This window comes from Macrobrachium rosenbergii, chromosome 4, assembly GCF_040412425.1.
Source record: "Macrobrachium rosenbergii isolate ZJJX-2024 chromosome 4, ASM4041242v1, whole genome shotgun sequence".
Classification (NCBI taxonomy): Eukaryota; Metazoa; Arthropoda; class Malacostraca; order Decapoda; family Palaemonidae; genus Macrobrachium; species Macrobrachium rosenbergii.
Genome location: NC_089744.1, coordinates 24,171,222 through 24,197,218, shown reverse-complemented (window position 1 = coordinate 24,197,218; position 25,997 = coordinate 24,171,222). Strand labels below are relative to the sequence as shown.

At 31.2% G+C, this 25,997-nt stretch overlaps 1 protein-coding gene across 1 annotated transcript; it reads left to right on the top strand.

Moving 5' to 3' along the window:
• Positions 1-2,837: 2,837 nt before the first annotated feature.
• LOC136837057 (brain acid soluble protein 1-like) lies at positions 2,838-25,917 on the top strand. The gene is made up of 2 exons (XM_067101644.1): positions 2,838-3,476; positions 25,669-25,917. The coding sequence occupies exons 1-2, from the start codon at positions 2,838-2,840 to the stop codon at positions 25,915-25,917; spliced, it is 888 nt and encodes a 295-aa protein (XP_066957745.1).
• The last annotated feature ends 80 nt before the right edge of the window (positions 25,918-25,997 follow it).

Genomic DNA, 25,997 nt, shown 5'->3' with positions numbered 1-25,997 from the left:
ATTTAAGGTCGTGGATCCATAATTTCCTCTGTGATGAGGCTTCATTATATGTCTCTGTCTCTCCCTTTCTCTACAGGCAATAATATTATTTCCCTTTATGGAATGGAATGGAATATAGAATTTAGGCCAAATGTCAAACACTGGGAACTAAGAGGTCATTCAGCGCTGGAAAGGAAATGGAAAGTAGGTAGGTTTGAAAGGTGTAACAGGAGGAAAACCTCACAGTTGAACTAATAATTTTTAGGAGAAGGTGGATAGCAAGATGTAAGAAAGACAATATGAAAGGAGGTACAGTAAAAGAAATGAAATGGATTAGCAGCCTTGTTAATTGTATCATGTATCCTCTTCCTATATTTGTAGTTTCATCTCTGATATTGTATGTGATTCCTCTCCTCTCCGTAGGGGAATAGTGCCGTCAGTGCACCTCACGCGGTGCACTGTAGGAATTACTCAAGGTTCTTTGCAGCGTCCCTTCGGCTCCTAGCTGCAACCCCTTTCATTTCTTTTACTGTACCTCCATTCACATTATCTTTCTTCCATCTTCTTATCCACATTCTCCTAACAATTATTTCACAGTGCAACTGCTTTGAGGTTTTCCTCTTGTTACACCTGTCAGACCTACCTTCTCTCATTTTCCTTTCCAGCACTGACTGACTTTATAGGTCCCAGTGCTTGGCCTTTGGCCTAAGCTCTGTATTCCATTCCATTCCATTCCTGACTACAAACATGAAAGGTAAATAACAAACAATTCGCAGAAGCTTAAAAGCGAATTATTGTAATTATTATTATTATCATCATTATAATTATATTATTGAGGAAAATTATATTTGGTACAAATTTGTTTAATATAGAATCACCCTAAGGAAATTGGACCTTAATACTTTGCAATACGAATTACCTGGATATTTTCTTAAGACATTTAGTAATATTACCATTCACTAATGGATGTTTTCTTAAGCCATTTAGTAAGCCATTTAGTAATGTTACCATTCACTAATGGATATTTTCTTAAGACATATAGTAATGTTACCATTCACTAATGGATATTTTCTTAAGACATTTAGTGATATCACCATTCACCAATGGATATTTTCTTAAGACACATTATTGTAATATTATCATTCACTAATGGTGTACACCGTGACATTTTTTCTCTATATTCACAAATATTATGCCACAAAATCCGTGTGATATAAAAATTCACTGTATTTCAGGAATAACTTACACCCAAAGGGAATTATAAGTAAAACAAAATAAGTGGTTTGTGAACTGGATGTTAAGTGAAATTTGTGGTTTGATCTCTCTCTCTCTCTCTCTCTCTCTCTCTCTCTCTCTCTCTCTCTCTCTCTCTCTCTCTCTCTCTCTCTCTCTCTGTCTTTCTAGTGGCAATATCTGAGAAATTACTATAATTGAAGGATTCAAAAACTTCTCATTAGCTTCGGCCTTAATGTGCATGTTCTGTTCGTCACCAGTTTCATATATACAGTAGCACACAAAAGTACCCAAACTCTCTCTCTCTCTCTCTCTTGACGCCAGGTTTAGTACCCATAATTAATCATCTCTCCCTCTCCCTCTCTCTCTCTCTTGAAGCCACATTTAGTACCCATAATCAATTAATTAATCTCTCTCTCTCTCTCTCTCTCTCTCTCTCTCTCTCTCTCTCTCTCTCTCTCTCTCTCTCTCTCGACGCCAGATTTAGTACCCATAATCAATCAACCAATCTCTCTCTCTCTCTCTCTCTCTCTCTCTCTCTCTCTCTCTCTCTCTCTCTCTCTCTCTCTTCTTTCTTCTTGGGATAACAAAAGTTAAAGAAAGGTATTTGTAAATAGTTATTAAACTGCAAACTTAATGAGCACTATATAGCATTTCCCAAGGTGTTGGGAATTGGTATTCAGAAGGTTTAGTTTTATATTCAAGTAGTTATTTTCATTTGTATTATTCTCTGCTTTCACTAATGGTCAAAACTCTGTCAACATGCAATCAAAGTTCAGTTGCACAGTTTACCTCAAAGCTGGCAATAAATTTCAGTTTAACATAGAGTCTGCCTTAGAGCAGGCAAGAAATTCCATTTTCACATAGAGTCTGCCTTAGAGTAGGAGATACATTTCAGTTTCACATAGAATCTGCCTCAGAGCAGGCAACGAATATCAGTTTCACATAGAATCTGCCCTAGAGTAGGCAAGAAATTCCAGTTTCACATAGAATCTGCCCTAGAGTAGGCAAGAAATTCCAGTTTCACATAGAATCTGCCTTAGAGCAGGCAATGAATATCAGTTTCACAAAGAATCTGCCTTAGAGCAGGTAAGAAGTTCCAGTTTCACATACAGTCTGCCTTAGAGCAGGTAATACAAGTTCGTAACATGAAAAATATATTTTCCATGTTAAAAATGTTTTACATTTGTCTGCAATGTGTAAATTCACATTTGCCATTTATTCAAGAGTTGCAGTAGACAGGATCGTATTAAAACGTATAGCAATAAAGCCAATTTAATACGTGTTTTTTGACGCATTCCTCCCAAGGAAAGCGAGCCCTGCAAGCTGCTGGCCTCTGACGGTGCCTGGGAGAAACATTTCCAACCGGCTTCTGGTGGTAAATGGTTCCCTTCTTGGCCTGTAGAGGCTCTGTTTTCGCTTTTGGTTCCTCGTACCGGAATTGGCCGGTTTTATTTAGCCCTTCGGCAGCGGTGAAAGGACCCTTGAACAATTCAACTATTTTAATTGCCTGCCTTTACGTAATTGACCTATTTGTGGACTGGTGTAGGTCTGGACAATGATAAGACACGTTACTGTGATTGATTTTCCTCTTAAGATTCATATCCGAGGCTACATCTCCCGACATGGTCGAGATCGAGGCCAAGGCTAAGTCTGAGGCCACTCCTCCCGAGGAAGAGACTAAGGTTAAACCACCCGAGGTCGAGACCGAGGTCAAAACAGGCGAGGCAAAGACTGAGTACTCGCCATCCGAGGACGAGGCCGAGACCAAAGCCACACAACACGAGGACGAGACTGAGACCGAGGCCACATCACCCCAGACCGAAACCGAAACCGCACCACCCGAGGCCGAGACTAAGGCCGAACCACCCGAGGCCGAGACAGAGGCCACACCAGCCGAGAAAGAGTCCGAGACCACACTAGCCGAGGCCGAGACTGATGCCACACCACCCGAGGCCGAGACCGAGGCCACACCAGCCGAGACAGAGTCCGAGGCCACACTACCCGAGGCCGAGATTGATGCCACACCACCCGAGGCTGAGACCGAGGCCACACCAGCCGAGACAGAGTCCGAGGCCACACTACCCGAGGCCGAGACCGAGGCCACACTACCCGAGGCCGAGAACGAGGCCACACCACCCGAAACTGGGTCCGAGACCACACCACCCGAGACCGAGATTGATGCCACACCACCCGAGACTGAGTCCGAGGCCATACCACCCGAGCCCGAGACCGAGGCCGAGATTGATGCCACACCACCAGAGGTCACACTAACCGAGGCCGAGTATCTACGTTTATTGTAAGCGTAACTTATCGTGTTCCTAATTATTTATAAAGTAATCCTAAATGATTACTTATACAATTTTTAAGTTCTGGCATTAAATATCTCCATTTACTGGTACTGCTTTCTGTTGTCTGTATAGATAGACATCGTAAGCTAGGCGTTGGTGAATAAGGACCAATTCTATTAAATAATGGAATAAATGAAACTTCTACTGATATATATAAACATCAAAGAGCCATTTAAGTCCTAACCTAAATGGCTAACTTGCATTTGGAATCAAGACCAAATAGCGTTTTTAAAATGGAGGAAAAAAAAAAAATTTTTCACTGAAAGCAAATTGCTCTCAGGAGAGATTTTGACAGACAATTGACAAGTGAGATGAAAGGTATGAGACAATCGTGATCTGATCTCTCTCTCTCTCTCTCTCTCTCTCTCTCTCTCTCTCTCTCTCTCTCTCTCTATGAAGAGATTGATTTGTTTGTGATATGGTTAGAAAGTAGATATTGTATAAATTAACATTAAAAATAATTCAAATATGCAATTTATATATATATATATATATATATATATATATATATATATATACACTATATATATATATATATATATATATATATATATATATATATATATACATACATATATATATATATATATATATATATATATATATATATATATATATATATATATATATAAATAAATAAAGAATCTACAGTATTTTAACCTGCAAAACTTCATTAATTTCAGTAGATGTAGATAACTTTATAAAAAAAACTTGAGATTTAAGAGCAGTAATATTGGTGTACTTAACCACAATTAGTTGGTACCAAATTCTTCATAATAACAGTATTTACTCTACGGAAACGAATTATTAGAATTTAAAAAAAGATTCTGAATAAATGCACTGAATAATTCTCCTCTGGAATGAGCTTAGGGAATTAAAAATACCGAGACTCAATGGCTATTAACATAATTTTCCCATAATTATGATAATTACCTATATGGTTCTGTAATTCAGGAATCCATGACGTTTATCAAGAGACTAATAAGTAATCATGTAGCAAAATCTTATTCGTAATTATTATTTTGGAAAGCAAAGTTTAATGACGGTTTCGTAATAATAATAATAATAATAATAATAATAATAATAATAATAATAATAATAATAATAATAATAATAATAATAATAATAATAATAATATGTAGCAAAAAATTAGTAGTATTAATCATTTTGGAAAGCAAATTTAATGAAGGCTTCGTAATAATAATAATAATATTAATAATGTAATAAAAATCCACCATTATATAGTAAACTATACTACTATGTAATGGTGGAATTTTATGATATATTGTTTTTCACGACATTGTGAATTTCTTAGTAATAATAATAATAATAATAATAATAATAATAATAATAATAATAATAATAATAATAATAATAATAATAATAGTGTAATAAAAATCCACCATTATATAGTAAACTATACTACTATGTAATGGTGGAATTTTATGATATATTGTTTTTCACGAGATTGTAAATTTCTTAGCAATAATAATAATAATAATAATAATAATAATAATAATAATAATAATAATAATAATAATAATAACAATAATAATAATAATGTAATAAAAATCCACCATTATATAGTAAACTATACTACTATGTAATGGTGGAATTTTATGATATATTGTTTTTCACGAGATTGTAAATTTCTTAGCAATAATAATAATAATAATAATAATAATAATAATAATAATAATAATAATAATAATAATATAACATGAGAAGCAATTTTAAAAATTACTAATGAAACGTTCTATTTACTTTCAATGATAAAAAATTTTATTAGGCTCAATTATTAGCTTTTCTCGAGATCATTAAATTTCCCATCTTGATAAAATGAATATTTATTGTTGGTCTCCTCATTTCCTGTTCATTACCTGGTAATAAAAACTTTCAGAAATAATATTAATAACTTATTAGGATTCATAAGCGCGTAGTGGTCCCAGTAATAATTGAAAAATTAAAAAAAATGATTGAAAATTTAGGGAATTGAAAAATATTCCCCAGCGTGAAAGGGGAGCATATAAGAAGACTATACAACAAGTACTCTAGAGATATATAGCAAAATATTTTAACAAAAAGCCTAAAATATATTTTGATCGTATTAAAGCCTTTAATTTAATTATAACAATAATTTAAAAACAGTACTACCGAGATACATAGCACAATAGTAGTTTAAAACGACATATAAAACATATTTCTATTTTTACTTCAAATCCTTCCAATGCCTTTGCTCTGGGAGGCAGGCGGTGGAGATACAGCCATATGTTGTGTTTGCCCATCTTGTTTACCCATTTTGTTTACCCGTTCCAGGTCATTTGAATAGGCAAACAGATGCCAAATCTTCGTAATGGGTGGCTGGTATTACCGGGAACATTGTCACCCTACTATTTCTTTATTTATCTATGTTGTTATCTCGAATGGGACAAGTATGGTCCTAAATCTTTTTGGATTACTTTCAGGGCACAAGGCAGAGATGGAAACACATATATATATATATATATATATATATATATATATATATATATATATATATATATATATATATATATATATATATATATATATATATATATGATTTAAGGTGGATAAAGGCACTTACCTCTTGGTTTTTAATGTGTTCATGCCTAAAGCAGTGGTCCTCAACCTTGGGGGCGTCGGCAATTTCCAAGGGGGGCGCGAACCCTAGGGAAAAATAAAAAAATTCTCTAATTACATTCGTTATTCTCTTAACAAGAATCGCTACAAGCAGTGTCAAGTATCTCACTCATTCATTCCCCCAAAAAAAAAAAAAAACTTTTTCTTTTATTTTTTTTTTTATTTTCCTTGAAATCTGGGAGGGAATTTTACTCATAGATGCAAGGGGGCGCAAGACCAACTCTTAGAGGGGGCGTAGTAATAAAACGGTTAAGAACCGCTGCCCCAAAAAGGTTTTCGTTTCTCATAGCTAAGCGAATGATGTTATTTTGATAATTTTTGTAAAAGATGCACAAGCTCCTGTTCCATATATATAATTATTTTCTAACCAATAAAACCCTAAGGATATTTTATTTCAGAAGCAATGGCTTACAGAGATTTCTCAAAAATTTTAAATTTTGCACATTTTACATTCTAATGACGTACATACCTTATAAAATAAAAGTGAAAAACTTTTAGAAAGTCTAACTTACATCTTTAATTATGTTGGAATATGTTGGAATAAACGGGAATTATACTGGAATATACTGTTTCAAACATTAATAATATTTGGATAAGGTCCTATAGCTTAATGTTACCCTAGTATGCAAATTCATTTGTGAATAATAATAATAATAATAATAATAATAATAATAATAATAATAATAATAATAATACACTCTCCTATTTGTGAGATATTCCATTTTTATGTCATCATCAATAATAATAATAATAATAATAATAATAATAATAATAATAATAATAATAATAATAATAATAATAATAATGTTTCACCTTTCCTTTTTGTGAAGTAGTCCATTTTTGTCACAAATAATAATAATAATAATAATAATAATAATAATAATAATAATAATAATAATAATAATAATAATAATAATAATAATAATAATGTTTCACCTCTTCTTTTTGTGAGGTGGTCCATTTTTCGCGTCACCTATAATCCTTTTTTTCTATTTATTTTCTTATTTTTTTCCCCCGTCGTTCTGTCGACATGATATTTACCCAGTCTTTCAAAGGTCTCTCTGTTCAATGTTGACTTCAAGGAAGTCGATGGCTCTATCGACTACTCTCGAATTAAGTGGTTTGTTTATCCTACAGTCTTGGTGGTCGTTGGGAGTTTTATCGAGATATATATATATATATATATATATATATATATATATATATATATATATATATATATATATATATATATATATATATATATATATATATATATTATATATATATATATATATATATATATATATATATATATATATATATATATATATATATATATATATATATATATATATATATATATATATATATATATATATATATATATATATATATATATATATATATATATATATATATATATATAAAAATGATCAAGAATAACAATTACACAGTTTAGTTAACTGAATCTAATCGCTCAAATGACATTCATTCATTCTCTCTCTCTCTCTCTCTCTCTCTCTCTCTCTCTCTCTCTCTCTCTCTCTCTCTCTCTCTCTCTCTCAGCACCCGATTTACAATATTCGTCTCCGTCGGCAAGTGCTAAGCCAGATTAATTTTTCGAGTTCTCTCTTCGTTCTCCATCGCATTTTGAAGGGAAATAATTATATATGCTTTTATTGGTTCAATATTGATACAAGTGGCAACTTCAAGGAATTATTTTCCGTTCTCGAATTCATTTTAGTTTGCCTGGTCTGATAATTATTGGCTCTTCCAGAGGTCGTTCTTGCATTCGAATATTTATTTTTTAATATAAAACACGTATGCTCACATACGTGTTTATAATCATTAATATTATTACTGTTCATGGGATAAGACCCTTGCTGATACATATTCAGATACTTAAGGAGTTTTATATATATATATATATATATATATATATATATATATATATATATATATATATATATATATATAATGTGTGTGGGTGTGTGTGTGTGTGTGTAAGTGCACGTGTACTAACATAGCCACGTAATAAAACGAACTTTCCCCTCCAAAAGAACAATGTTGTTGAACCTCATTCCCCTCGGCAAATCCCTGATTCGAAGAAGCCTTTAAAAAAAGAAGAAGAAGAAGAAGAAGAAGAAGTAAGAGTTACGAAGTAAGAAGAAGAAAGAAGTAAGAAGGAGAAGAAGAAAAAGAAAAAGTAAGAAGAAGAAGAAGAAGAAGAAGTAAGAAGGCAGGCCAAAGCCATGAAGGCCTGTGGGGGGGGGGAAGAATAAGGTGGGGGAGTAGGGTGGAGGGGGGGAGAGCAGGGTGGGTTCTTCCATTGGCCAAACTTTATTCCATCAAAGGAAAATAAAAGGAGCAAATTTCACTGCAGGGAATACAAGTTCCGTTGTTGATTTTGGCTCTCGGGTGGAGAGGGGAAAAAAAATAAAAAAAGAAAGAGACCCGATGGAAAGTGGGCAAGAACGAGGTCTCGACTGCAGGAAAAACAACACACGGAAGACGTGAGGTATGAATCGATTATATTTTTGTTTTTTTTTGTTTTGTTCTGTGTGTGTTATGGATTGTCGTGAGAACTTGGGAATCGTTTTGCTGGTTGTGATTTGAGTAATGTAAACGTATACTTATAGATTCATACAATGCATTGAATATGTATGTATGAATGTATTACATACATGTGTGTGTATATATATATATATATATATATATATATATATATATATATATATATATATATATATATATATATATATATATATATATATATATATATATATAATATATATGCATATGTATATGTAAATATATATACATATATATACATTAATATGTAATATATGTATTTATATATACAATAAACAATGTATATATATATATATATGTATATATTTATACATATACATAAATTTATCTATATATATAATATATGTATATAATATATTATATATATATATATATATATATATATATATATATATATATATATATATAATTATATATATATATATATATATATATACATATATATTATATATATAAATTTATATATACATACACATATATATACATACATACATACCTACATACATACACACACAAAAATATACTCTTACATACATATACGTAAATCCCAATTATCAAAACACACTCACTTTTCCCAGATATACTGTCACCTCCCAACAGTTTTACCCCCGTGAATTATGAGGCGGTTTCCATCATATCCCAGTAATCGCTTCTAATCCAGAGAATTATACAATAATTTAAGGATACATTTTTTCTCATAAGAACATTCTCTACTGTCCCGTTAACTCGTAATAATTCCAGATGAGAAACATATTCTTTAAGCAAGTTTCTTAATAATAATAAGTTACCTCTGTTACTAAACAATAAAAAAAGTTCCTTTGAATCTCATTAACATAAAAGTGAAATAATTGGATTTCAAAATACAGCATAGCTTTGCATAATTATTATTTTATGCAAATGTACTTCAATTAAACCTTTTACCTGGATGCTGATGGTGATATCCTTATACAAAATTGGTCATTACAGTCATTATTATTATTATTATTATTATTATTATTATTATTATTATTATTATTATTATTATTATTGAAACAGTAGTGTCACAAACTTTTATGTACATAAATATTTTTAACATTACTGTGGCTTTTAATTCCCATTATTATTATTATTATTATTATTATTATTATTATTATTATTATTATTATTATTATTATTATTATTATTATTATTATTATTATATATTAAGGCGATGAACCCTATTCATAAGGAACAAAGTCAACAGGGATATTGGCTTGAATGTCAAGCTTCCAAAGAATATTATGGTGTTCATTAGAAAGAAGTAACAGAAGGTAATGGGAATACAGAAAGAAGAGATCACTTATTAAAATGACAAAAATAAACTTGAAAATTATTAAATAAATAGAACAAATCTACGTAAATTGTTAAAAGAGATAAATGATAATAATAGATTTAGTAATCATTTTGCGACAGGTCATTCTTATACAAGTACACAACCCAATATTAATTGTGAAATTGCTGTGCAATAATTTTAATCATTATTATTATCTGATGCTTAAACATGTCTAAAAAAACATTCAAGTATCTCTAGTGATTGTGTGTAGTTTCAAAGTACGTGCAAATGAAATTTAAACTGATCATTTTCTAGACTTCTGATACTTGGCGTCATGTCAATGAATTATACAACGCATGATCAAATAGATCTATAGAAATACAATGAATGGTTTATTTTTCACTGTACTGACATCTGCTGAAGGGGATAGTGCCGTCATTGCACCTCATGCGGTGCACTGTAGGCATTACTTAAGGTTCTTTGCAGCGTGCCTTCGGTCCCTGGCTGCATCCCCTTTCATTCCGTTTACTGTACCTCCTTCCACTTTACTTTCCACCCTCTCATAACAATTGAGTCATAGTGCAACTGCTTTGAGATTTTCCTCCTGTTTTCAAACCTTCTTACAGTCAATATTTCCGTTTCAGCACTGAATGACCTCACAGGTCCCAGTGCTTGGCCTTCGGCCTAAATTCTATATTCAATTCAGTTCAATCCGACACGTGGCGAACCCCACTTAATCTCAAGACTATAATTGCTATTGTTATATAAAATGTTTAGATAACCCTAACTCCTAATGAATATTCATTCAACGGATTAGTGAATACATCCATTAGCCACCCCTACAAAAGCTCGACTCGATTACGAGACTACAAATAGCAGTTATGTAAGCACTGAAGAGAATGGTTGTAAATACAATGAACCGATTCAAGAATGGGTATTCGTATATGATGTTACTTTTATAAATAGCAATATGAATAATATAACTAAGGTAACTGTAGGTAACTGTATCAGTCTAAATGAGGAAACACTTTGCTATTGTAGAGGAGCTGGGCTTAATATTTGATGGAATAAAAATTTCCCGAGTGAACTGAATAAGACTTTAATACTACACGCACGAGTTATTAATTACGTAATTAATTATGTAAGACGCTGTGTATTAATATGTACGACAATATATAACATTCATAATTGAAATACGTCACTGCTGATGTCATTTCTGTTGGCGAGCGGTTAATTAAATATTTGATGATCCAGTAACACGTAGACACAACTGTCATAGTCGAAGGTGGCGCGATTCAAGGGGATAGCCTGTTACCCATTTTATATTATGCATTTTGTAATTCAAGGGTTATGTACTAGTTTGTGTTGAAAATGTTAGTTAACTTGCATCCTGTCGTCCTGTTAAAGCATTGTTTTCCATATTCCACACAGGAAGTATTCATATAAACATTTATGTATAATCATAACGACAGTGCAACTATTACTAGAACTATCACTGATGTGTTCGTGAACTTTATGTGCGTCATGAGTTGTGTCATAATTCAAGGCTAGTAATTGTTCGTATTTTTGTGTGTTAACGCCAACACAGGTGTAGTTAACTTTGCTCATAGCACATATCACATTGGATATTGGTTAATAAGGATTTTGACTGTAAAACCTGAATTGGACTAGATTATATACTACAGAGCTGAGACCATTTATATTTCTCCTTACAGATTACTGGGTCAGTCAATTATCAAGATCTTTAACACACCAAAAAGGTTTAAGATAAGTATCATGGTGGACACTGGTTGATTCTGATTCAAAGTAAAGAGTCTATATTCGATTGTCGACCTTTGAATCCACACCAAAAGGCGCATGATCGAACGCTGTTAGGACCGAATTTACCTCTTGTGTAAGTTATTCCCAAGGTAAGTGTGTGAGAGCTTACGTGCGTGTGTGTGTTCCTACTGGTGGTTAGCACATTATCGTTTGTTATTCCTTTCAATCAATGACCGTTTTCTTCTCTATAACTGAAATATTTCCTTAAACCTACTGTGTCGTTTCCTACTTAACCAGAAATATTCTCAATCTATCTTTCACTTAAGCTGGTACGTGAATCTGGGGAGCAGGGTAATTTCTTTTACACTTTAATATCAGCTTCTCTATTGGCTCTGTTCTGCTCTTAATCGCAACTAGAACTCTTTCCTTACGTCCTTATTTCATTTTTATCTATTTATTAATTTATTATTTTTTCTTTTGTAATAAGTGAGATCGCTCGTTTCTGTATTTACCTCCCCTTACTTCTTCCTAATGAACACCATATTCTCTGGAAGTTTGAATTTCAAGTCAAGGGCCCCTTTGGTGGGCTTGTTCCATATGAGTAGGGTTCAACTTCTGAATAATAATAATAATAATAATAATAATAATAATAATAATAATATTATTATTATTATTATTATTATTATTATTATTATTATTATTATTATTATTATTATTATTATTATTATTCTTTGGAAGCTTGAATTTCAAGTCAATGGCCCCTTTGGTGGGCTTGTTCCATATGAGTAGGGTTCATCTTCTGAATAATAATAATAATAATAATAATAATAATAATAATAATAATAATAATAATAATAATAATAATAATGTCTTCAGTTAAACCCCTATAAAAAAAATCCAGTGGATATTTTTCATCGTACGAAAAATGTTTCATCTTTCATTCCTGGCATTCCGTTTCCTCTAACCGGATTTTCTTTTTCTAAGTCTTTTTTTATTCTTTTCCTTCTGGTCTTTCTGAGTCTACAGGGGCTCAGATCCGTAAACCTTTTTCTCTGACTGTGGTTACCTGAAGGTTCAAAGGGCTTCACCTTGCGTGTGATTTTATCCTTTTCCTATTGACCAATTTTTTTCCACTTTGCTACAGATTTTAGTTTCATCTACTGGAAGATTTAGGGGAAAGAGACCGTGCCAGCGTGACGTTGGTTTAACCTACAAAACCGCCCTGTAAGGGATTAGTGCTGTCAGTACACCTTACACAGTGAGCTGTAGGTATTATCAAAGTGTTTGCAGCTCCCTTCGACCCCTATGTCAACCATTTTTTAGTCTTTACTTGACCTCCATTCCCGCTCCCTTTCTTCAATCTTCCTGCCCGACGTTTCTGTCTATTAATTCTTAGTGCAACTGTTGGGTATGCTCCCTGGTTCATCTTTAAATCCCTATAATTTACCTCGTTTATTTCCTAGAGCTCTTGCCAGCCCTATAAGAGCTGAAAGCCAGCTCAGTGGTCCGGTTAAACTACTTTAACACTACTATCTTGCCGTCAGACGTTTCCAACTCACTGCTTTTTCCTTTCGTAAAGACTCTTTTACACAGAACGAGTAGAAAGGCAGATCAAGTGTGCAAGTAACTTGCTGCTACAAGCTACAAGTAACTTGCTAGAAGCTACTTTCCGTAAGTAAACATATCTTGCCTTTATTAATTAGGCAAGTTAAGTAATTGGCAACTTGCCAAGAAAGCTGAGAGGCAAGGCAAGGCAATAGTTCTATTTTGAGGCAACTTGTCCCCCCTCCGCCCATGCTGGCAAGCTACTTTTCCACTTACTCGGCCTTTGTGAACAAGTACATAGTCGTCTTCCATACAGCCTAAATTTTAAGATTCTCTCTTTATGAAACAACAATAACAAGGGACGTTCTGTCGTTATTTGGGATAACCTGAGGGAAGAAAGGTGTAAATCCCTGCTTCTAAAACGTGTAGGAACTCTGACCTTACACTATTTGCTTGTTGTATATGTTATTTGCTTAATGTACAGACGGATATCCTTTTCATGTCGATTGTGCAAAAATGTTATTGACAGTGATACAGAAAAATGCATTACTGGCATAGACCTGATATAGACAATCATTTTATATTACGTCTCCATTTAAAATTTGACATAATGTGCATTATTGATAACTGATCTCTTCTTTCTGTATTTCCTATTATCTTCTGTAACTTCTTTCAAATGAACACCATATTCATTGGAAGCTTGAATTTCAAACCAATGGCCCCTGTAGCCATGTTCCATATAAATTGGGGTTTACCTTTTGAATAATAATAATAATAATAATAATAATAATAATAATAATAATAATAATAATAATAATAATAATAATAATAATAATAATAATAATAATAATAGTGAAGAAATCACAGTGGTGTAGATGTAAATATATATTTTATATATATATATATATATATATATATATATATATATATATATATATATATATATATATATATATATATATATATATATATATATATATATATATATATATATATATATATATATATATATTTACATCTACACCACTGTGGGCCTAGTTCACTACTTTAATAGCAAGCTGTTATGAGATTTTTATGAATAATAATAATAATAATAATAATAATAATAATAATAATAATAATAATAATAATAATAATAATAATAATAATAGTGAAGAAATCACAGTGGTGTAGATGTAGATGTATATATATATATATATATATATATATATATATATATATATATATATATATATATATATATATATATATATATATATATATTTTATATCTACACCACTGTGGGCTTCTTCACCACTTTAATAGTATTATGCTGTTATGAGATTTTTATGAATAATAATAATAATAATAATAATAATAATAATAATAATAATAATAATAATAATAATAATAATAATAATAGAGAAACAAACCCACAGTTATGTATGAATTCATATATTTGTAAGTAAAACTCTGCAGAGAGCTTTCAGTCTCTTATTATTATTATTTTTATTATTATTATTATTATTATTATTATTATTATTATTATTATTATTATTATTATTATTATTATTATTATTATTATTATTATTACCAACACCACAAGCTCTTATTAATTTAAAAAGTGAGTCATTAAAATATGAGACAAGATGGTCCAAAAATTAAGACAACTCCATATTTTCAACATTACTTTAACCTTTCCCTAAATATTTACAACAGATCTCACATGATCATTAATAATTTTCTTTTATCCCAAACAAACCTTCTGAAAACATACCTTATCTTCTTAAAAAGCCACTAAATAGAAAACTCTTAATACCCAGAAATTACTGGAATTTGAACGTAGAAACATTTCTATTAAAGAAAATGCCATGAAGTACAGCCGTGATGAAGTGGATAGCTTTGGCCGCTGCTGTAATTTTCATCGATAATCTGTTTTTATCCTTTGTTCCTGAGAAACATTTTCGGGGCTAATGTATTGAGGCTTCAATTGCCGGTAAGAGATTTTCTTCTTTATGCCGGATATTTACGTTATTATATTAGTTTTTTTTTTTTGTAAAAGAAAATTATTGTGCCGGTTTTGTCCGTCCGTCCGCACTTTTTCTGTCCGCCCTCATCTCTTAAAAACTACTGAGGCTATAGGGCTGCAAATTGGTATGTTGATCATCCGCCCTCCAATCATCAGACATACCAAATTGCAGCCCTCTAGACTCAGTAGTTTTTATTTTATTGAAGGTTAAAGTTAGCCATAATCGTGCTTCTGGCAATGATATAGGAGAGGCCACCACCGGGCCGTGGTTAAAAATTCATGGACCGCGGCTCATGCAGCATTATACCGAGACCACCAAAAGATAGATGTATTTTCGGTGGCCTTGATTATACGCTGTAGCGGCTGTACAAAAAACTCGATTGCGCCGAAGAAGCTTCGGCACATTTTTTACTTGTTTTATTTGTATTTCAAACAGTAGTAATTTTACCATCTCCATACAAGATGTTGGGTGGAACTCTGGTCTTTTATGGAATTGAAGCTAAAGGCATTTTAAAGTTTCTTACAGAATATCGTATGATTTCTAATTTTAAATGAATCACAAAACATATCTTAGAGTAAAGCAAGTTTTAAATATTATTATTATTATTATTATTATTATTATTATTATTATTTCAGTAGATGAAACCTATTCACATGGAACAAGCACACCAAAGGGACCACTGATTTGAAATTCAAACTTCCAAAGAATGTTGGTTTGAAGCTCCCACCACAGCAGACCCCACACTGCGGCAGTAACTGCTCATGATACAGAGCCAGTGATTTCTTCACCGCCCCTGGGGAGGCGCGAACTCGCGACATATGAGCGGCATGTCACGACACTAGCGATTATACCAGCGGACCAGTGTTCCAAAATCATATTTTACCTCGGATTTTAAAGGTTTTCTTTTCCATATTAGCATGAGTTTTTTTTTTTTTCTTTAAATAAAAGGGAATACCAAAGATATATCTGAACAACTTTAGATAAACTATTTTTTTTATACTATAATTTAGAAAAATGCCTGAGATTCGACGGAAAGAATGAACTTTTCAAACAAACATCATCAACACTTCATAAGCGGTTTCCAAATTCACGCGGCAAATCAATTTCATTTCAAAACTGGACGCCACTGAAAATCTATTATTCCTTCACGGTCCATTTTCCCCCCAAAATAATCTGACACGGTGTCAGATCGACATACTTGATATGCAGACAACGGTGAAAAGTGCCATGGCGATGAACCCGGTTGAAAATGTGAAGAACGGGCTGTACTGAGAGTGACATCTTTCAGCATTGTTTTCTGCTGAGAGAGAGAGAGAGAGAGAGAGAGAGAGAGAGAGAGAGAGAGAGAGAGAGAGAGAGGTTGGTTACATCTTACTGAAATCGTATAGTAACAGGAAAGTATGTAAAATGTATTTATATATACAGTATTTTGTGGCCTTCGAATTTTTCATATAGGCTATTTTTATTCTCAAAAGTCATAACTTGCACGAGGCATTAGTTTATTTAAAAATCAAGTTTATCAAATGGGCAGAGGAACGTGTGTGTGTGTGTGTGTGTGTGTGTGTGTATATGTATATATATACACACATATATATACATATATATATATGATGTATGTAGAAAGATTTATACATATATATATATAAATAAATATATATATATATATATATATATATATATATATATATATATATATATATATATATAAATATATATATATATATATATATATATATATATATATATATATATATATATATATATATATATATATAAAGGTTTTGGAAATTTTAAAATACAGTGAAAAGAGTGGAAAATACTTCAGACATCAATGACACAGGGAGAAATAAAGCTTCTTACGCGTGTCTGCGAAAAGAGGTTTAAAATGAAACAGGAATATCATCGTATTTACAATAAAGAAAAAACGACGAAAGAATCAGTCGTGGTTTTTGTTGCTTTAAATATACTTTTAGTTTTCTGTAAAAGAAAACTTTTGTGCCGGTTTTGTCTGTCCGTCCGCAATTTATTCTGTCCGCACTTTTTTCTATCCGCCCTCAGATCTTCAAAACTAGAGGCTACAGGGCTGCAAATTGTTATGTTGATCATCCACGCTAAAATCATCAAACATAACAAATTCTTGCCCTCTAGTCTCCGTCGTTTTGATTTTATTTAAGGTTAAATTTAGCCATAATCATGCTTCTGGTAACGATAGAATAGGCCACCACGGGCCGTGCTTAAAGTTTCATGGGTCGCGGCTCATATATCATTATACAGAGACTATAGAAAGACAGATCTGTTTTCGGTGGTCTTGATTATACGCTGTAGCGGCTGTACAGAAAACTCGATTGCGATTTTTTTACTTTTTTAAATATTTTTCTCTTATTTCTTAACGCTAGCAGCAGATATATACTTTAAGTTTAGGAAAAGGTTAAATTGAAGATGATGTAGATATCTAGGGTGAGGCTCTAATACACTGTATATAGATATATAACAAATATTAAAAGGGAAATTTATTATACTGGAATACACACACATTTACATATATATATATATATATATATATATATATATATATATATATATATATCTGTGTGTGTGTGCTTACATAAATGTCTGACTCACATCAGGATCGAACCCAGGTCTTTCAACTGAAAGGCAAGGACGCTGCCCACTAGGCCATACAAGTCAATTGAAAGACCTGGGTTCGATCCTGGTGTGAGTCAGAAATTTATTTCTGTTCTGCACGTGATTGTGTGTTGATTATTCCTACCAGTACAAGTCAATTGAAAGACCTGGGTTCGATCCTGATGTGAGTCAGAAATTTATTTCTGTTACACACGTGATTTTGTGTTGGTTATTCCTACTAATACAAGTCAACCAAAAGACCTGGGTTCGACCCTGATGTAAGTCAGAAATTTTTTTGTTCCACGCGTGATTTTGTGATGGTTATTTCTACCATATATATATATATATATATATATATATATATATATATATATATATATATATATATATATATATATATATATATATATATATATATATATATATATATATATATATATATATATATATATATATATATATATATATATATATATATATATATATATATAATGTACATATACAAAATGTATAAATTTTCAGGTTCCCACCCAAACTACTTTACAACTGACGAGAGAGAGAGAGAGAGAGAGAGAGAGAGAGAGAGAGAGAGAGAGAGAGAGAGAGAGAGAGGCTGAGTTACCCCCACCCACTCTACCCCACCCAGCCCAAAATAAGAGGCCACCCACTCTTCCTCTTCGAAATCCTGAAAGGTTGAAAGAAGCCTTTCCCTTTACCAAATTCCTCTTAAATCATATTCCCGTCACACGGAGAAATTGGATTACTGATATAAGAAGGGTACTGGAAGAAGTTTGTGACACATGCTAAAGAAATGTCTTGAGAGAGAGAGAGAGAGAGAGAGAGAGAGAGAGAGAGAGAGAGAGAGAGAGAGAGAAAAAAAAAATAAAAATTAGGATTTCTTGAGTATCACAGATCCCACATTTTATTATCGGGAAGCCTTTGGGCATTATTCGAGTATAATTTTATTATTATTATTATTATTATTATTATTATTATTATTATTATTATTATTATTATTATTATGAAATAAATAAAAATGTACATTTATTTCCTTTGGATGCAATGTCACTTTAAAAATAAATAATTAAGAGAAGATTCGTGACGAATGTGCGAATACATCTATGTCTATCTATCTATCTACCTATCTACATATATATATATAAATATATATATATATATATATATATATATATATATATATATATATATATATATATATATATATATATAATACATATAAAACATTTCATTTTTAAAATTATATTCCGAATCTCATTATCGACAATCGCTGGCCCTGAATGAGATTACACTTAATTTGCACATTACGTAAAGGATAATTATCTCTCTCTCTCTCTCTCTCTCTCTCTCTCTCTCTCTCTCTCTCTCTCTCCTTTACCCAAAATCCACTCCAGGAGAGTGGAAATATCCCACAGCTAATCATTCTGAATGTCTGTCTGTCTGTCTGTCTAAACTACTTCGCGCATGCGTGTATTCAGTTACCATTCCTTCAAAGCGATTGACGCTGAACACAAGTGAATATTCCTCCAAGATTATTCCACCATAATCATCAAAAACGTTCCTTAACGCAATTGAAATTCGTATTCCTAGCGAGATGTTCCATATTCAACGACGTATCCTCGGCGACTAGGTGCAAAAATTCGCTCTCACTGAATAGGAAAGAAACCTCAGTTGGGAAGAAACGTTTGCTATAAAAGAAAAATTTGGGAAAAAACGTTTGCACTTTGAAGGGAACTTTTGAATTTCAAAGGCTTTCATCATTTATATATATATATATATATATATATATATATATATATATATATATATATATATATATATATATATATATATATATATATATATATATATATATATATGTGTGTGTGTGTGTGTGTGTGTGTGTGTGTGTGTGTGTACATATATAAATTATATTAAACATACGAATACATAGAAAATATAATGGTACCTAATTTGTAATTAAGTCAGTGATTTTATCTTTTAGGTCATTCTTGAATATTTTTCTAATGCAGGGGTCCAAATAATACATGCCAGGGCTAACTGTTTAGGCAGTTCTACTAATTCTTCAATTGTGTTGGATTCCAGGTAGATATTTTTTTTCCTTTTTAATCCCCATCTGTCATTTATATGAATTTTCCTTGTAAATTTATTTTTATATTTCTTCAGTCTGCTAAGTAAACGACGACAGTCGAAAGGCCTCATAGCACTCCACTATTTCTCTTTCCTTCGTGGATTTTGTCTTTATATATATATATATATATATATATATATATATATATATATATATATATATATATATATATATATATATATATATACACACACACACACACATATATATATATATATATATATATATATATATATATATATATATATATATATATATCACCACCCACTCAAGAACTGGAACACGTAACGCTAGCAAATAACGCCCATTTTTGAGTCGCCTGTATGACGAAACCCTTTGAAAACAACTGTTCCCCTTTAAAGGGCAAACGTTTTTTCCCCAAACTTATTTCTTTTTTATAGCAAACGTTTCTTCCCGACTGAGGTTTCTTTCCTACTCAGCGAGAGCGAATTTTTGCACCTACAGTAGTCGCCGAGGACACGTCGTTAAACATGCAACATTTCTTTTGGAATACGACTTTCAATTGAGTTAAAGAACGTTTTTGAAAATTATGGAGGAATATTTACTTGTGTTCAGCGTCGAGTGCTTTGAAGGAATGGTTAACTGAATACGCGCATGCGCGAAGTGCTTCAGACAGACGGACAGATAGTCAGAATGATTAACTGTCGGATATTTCCACTCTCGTGGAGAGAGAGAGAGAGAGAGAGAGAGAGAGAGAGAGAGAGAGAGAGAGAGGATAATTGGCACAGCGATTGTCGATAATGAGATTCAGGAGTATGACTTTAAAATTAAATGTTTTTCATTATATATATATATATATATATATATATATATATATATATATATATATATATATATATATATATATATATATATATATATATATATATATATATATATATATATATATATATACATACATACATACATACATTTATATATGTATGTATATATAAATAATATATATGTATATATATAAATATATTATATATATATATAGATATAATATTTATGAATTATTGAACAGGCCACGGTATGTAAGCAATACGGTCCTGAATGCAATGTAGCTGGAAGTATAACTACTGAGTAAGGATAATAGTATTTGAAGACCCTCGTAGATATTAAAATGACAAGTGGAATCGAAAAGTAAACAAGTAAAATATGCGCCGAAGTTTCTTCGGCGCAATCGAGTTTTCTGTACAGAGCATAGCGCTGTATGAAACTCTCAGTCACGGCCTATGAAACTCTCAGCCGCGGCCCATAAAACTTTCAGCTACGGCGTGCTGGTGGCCTGTGCTGTTGGCACCATAGCGGAGTCAGACGCACGATCATGTCTTAGCCTTAAATAGAATAAAAACTACTGAGGCTAGAGGGCTGCAATTTGGTATGTTTGATGACTGGAGGGTGGATGACCAACATACCAATTTACAGCCCTCTAGCCTCAGTAGTTTTTAAGATCTGGGGGCGGACAGAAGAAGTGTTAACGGACAGACAAACAGCCAACTCAATAGTTTTCTTTTACAGAAAACTAAAGAATCGTTGTATACATAAAACTCAACAATGAAACTCAAATCATTTAAGATATCATAAGCGTTTGATTCTGAATCATTTGTGAAGTTAACTTCAAAACCAGAACACCATTAAGACAAAAACACTTAATGGAAAATATTTCCAAAACATAATGAGTCATTAAGAACCAAAGAAGACAAAAGGTCTGTTTATTATCCCAGAAAAGAGTCAAAATAAATGTTGAAGAGACGCCGGAATTACTTCCTTTATAAAAACCGGCTTTGCGTGTTCAGACATTCTCAGATGAAAGCACGCTCAGCTTTTTGTTTCATTAGGGACACGTCGCTGGCAGGGAGGAAGAAATTTGGCTGGGTTTGTTTAAGACTTACACATAAACACTAAAATTAATCTTGCTAATACGTCATCTGTACCTACTCTTGGTAACGTAAATTTTATATTATTATTATTATTATTATTATTATTATTATTATTATTATTATTATTATTATTATTATTATTATTTTTTTTTTTTTTTCTTTATCACAATCATCCTATTCGACTGGGTGGTTTTTATAGTGTGGGGTTCCGGGTTGCATCCTGCCTCCTTAGGAGGCCATCACTTATTATTATTATTATTATTATTATTATTATTATTATTATTATTATTATTATTATTATTATTGGAACAAGGAACCCCTGTAACGAGGCTAAAATACTGATAATTAAAAGCCACAGTAGCGTTAAAAATATTTATGCAGAGTAGGACCGATGAGGGATACGGAGTAGTATCTGAAAGTCTCTCCTTATCATTTTTAACTCTGTGCATAAATAACTTGAACACTACTGTGGCTTTCAATTATTATTATTATTATTATTATTATTATTATTATTATTATTATTATTATTATTATTATTATTATTATTATTATTATTATTATTATTATTCAGAAGATGAAACCTATTCACATGGAACAAGCCCACCAAAGGGGCCACTGACTTGAAATTCCAGCATCCAAAGAATATGGTGTTCATTAGGAAGAAGCAAGAGAAGGTACAGGGAAATACAGAATGAAGAGATCCCACTCACTTATTAAGAAAAAATCAATTAACAAATGATCAAATAGATAAAAATACATTGAAATGCAAGGAGAATAGCATTAGGGTAGCAATGCATTGCACCTTCGCTTGAACTTCTGGAGTTCCAATTGCGCGACATCCCCAGTAGGGAGGCTGTTCCACAGTCCAACGGTATGGGGAATAAAGGACCTCTGGAACTGAGGAGTTCGACAGCGAGGAAAAACATTTACTGCATAAACTCAATGTTTTTAATATTGAGTGACGAATTAACATAAAAGGGTAAGCATTCTATGGGACCGTTTTGAAGTGAAATAAGGAATTCAGCAGACATTTTAAACTACAAAAATCAAGCAAGATGACATAGACAAATACTCCATCAGAAAAACCCTTGCAACTCTTTACAAATACCATGCAACATAATTTTTTCCCCTGCTATATTTATCTTATTGGTATAATATAATAATGAAAGTATATTGTGAAGCACCACCAGAAAAACTCATTAAAAAATAATGAAAAGAATCTTGTTCTCAAATGGCGTTATAAAAAAACTAAAATCTTTGAGCAAAGGAATTACTTAAACATTAATAAAAAAATTCATATAAACATTCACATTACACGTCTCCTACAGAACAATAAACGCCATTGCCTCTTTAAATAATATGTATATTACTCACTACAGTAAGCCGGCTGGGTTATGAATTGAAAATTGGAAAAAAATATATAACTATGAAAATACTACCTGTTGCAAACGAAGCTTTAGTTAAAAATTAAATTGCGTCGGATATTAAAGGAAAAACAAACACCGGATTAATCTAGCAACGATTCTGCCCTCTCTCTCTCTCTCTCTCTCTCTCTCTCTCTCTCTCTCTCTCTCTCTCTCTCTCTCTCTCTCTCTCTCTTTTACACAATATCTACTTATTTAATCAAATTTTATATTTATATATATAATGTGTGTGTATGTATGTATGTGTATACACACACACACACACACACACACACACACACACACACATATATATATATATATATATATATATATATATATATATATATATATATATATATATATATATATATATATATATATATATATATATATATATATATATATATATATATATATATATATATATATAGTATATACAATTACAAGAACAATTAGAAACAAATAAATGTTTTTGTATATATGTATATATATATATATATATATACATATATATATATATATATATATATATATATATATATATATATATATATATATATATATATATATATATATAGTATATACCAGTACAAGAACAATTAGAAACAAATAAGTGATTTTATATACATACACACACACACACATATATATATGCTGTATATATATATATATATATATATATATATATATATATATATATATATATATATATATATATATATATATATATATATATATATATATATATATATATAATAAGTGAAAGATTTTGGAAACGACCGCTTTATAAAATCATTTGTAAATATATATTTTTTCTAGTTGTTCCGGTAACTGATGAAAGAGTGACTATATTTACTGAACTGAACCTTACACAGTTTCTTGTCTAAGCTCGGTGGTCAGTCACGTCCCCTAGTATATAAAGCAACAGTATGTCCATACAATAGAGAGAGAGAGAGAGAGAGAGAGAGAGAGAGAGAGAGAGAGAGAGAGAGAGAGAATGTGTTATATTAAATATTTATTGAACGTGAACCAAAGTTTTGACTTAGCAAATGCCGTAACACGAGCACTCCCGAGAGAGAGAGAGAGAGAGAGAGAGAGAGAGAGAGAGAGAGAGAGAGAGAGAGAGAGAGAGATAACATTCATCAGAAAATCGCAAGATATTATTTCCGTCAGTCAGTCAATCTTCAGAAAATCGCCCTAAAACAATTCACCTTGTATTTCAATTGTTTATTTATTTTTTCATCTATTTACTTATTGATTTATTAATCTATCTTTACTTCCTTTATTAACAGCTGATCTCTCCCTTCTGTATTTTAATGGCCCTTGTAGGCTTGTTTAGTATGAAATGAGGTTTATCTTCCGAATAATAACAATAATAATAATAATAATAATAATAATAATAATAATAATAATAATAATAATAATAATAATAATAATAATAATAATAAAAATAATAATAATAATAATATGATCACTCAAAAAAAATAACCTAATTCTTGTGGCTTTTTTGTCTTGGCTATCAAAGCGGGTCCGTTTTTTATTGTTTTATCGTAAATGAAGTTTACAGAGTTGCAAAGTCATTTAGGTCAGATATAAAAGAGCCAATTTGAAGACAAAGTCTGAACATTTGGCGGTAATTTATTTTAGAGCTCATAAACGGAGATTTTTAGTACTCAATTGGTAATGGATTTTCTTAACACACACACATAGATACACACTCATATATATATCACACATATACACATCTATATATATATATATATATATATATATATATATATATATATATATATATATATAAATATATATATATATATATATATATATATATATATATAAATATATATATATATATATATATATATATATATATATATATATATATAAATATATATATATATATATATATATATATATATATATATATATATATATAAACATATATGTGTGTGTGAGTATCTAGAGAGAAAGAGAGAGAGAGAGAGCAGAGAGAAGCGGTATCCGTTGTCTGGCAAAAAAAAAAAAAAACACAATAATAATAAAATACACACAATCACGTAACAGGAATATTCTCCTTTAACCGCAAAAAAAAAAAAAAAATGAATAACTTCTTGTTCGCCGAATAGAAAAAAAAGAAGAAAAAACTATTTGTGAGGCAAAACCCATCATAAACTGTTCCAAATTACCGTTCCCCAAAGTGGAGTTTCACCTTTGAAGAAGAAGAAGAAGAAGAAGAAGAAGAAGAAGAAGAAGAAGAAGAAGAAAAAGAAGAAGAACCTCTCCTTGATACTGACAAGCAAGAGAGAGTTAACGATCTCTTGCGCCGAAAATACGACAGAGAATCGGAAAGTTCAATAACTCCCACTGAAGATGGAAAAAGTCGTATAATGATAAGGCGACCTCATCTCTTGTTGCCGTGGCCTTCATCTGTGGATTACTCCGAATAGATGTCGTGTGCTGAAGTTATTCGTTCAATTAGGGACTAGTTTTGAAAGGCGTGCGAGAGAGATAACAAGATATATTGCTG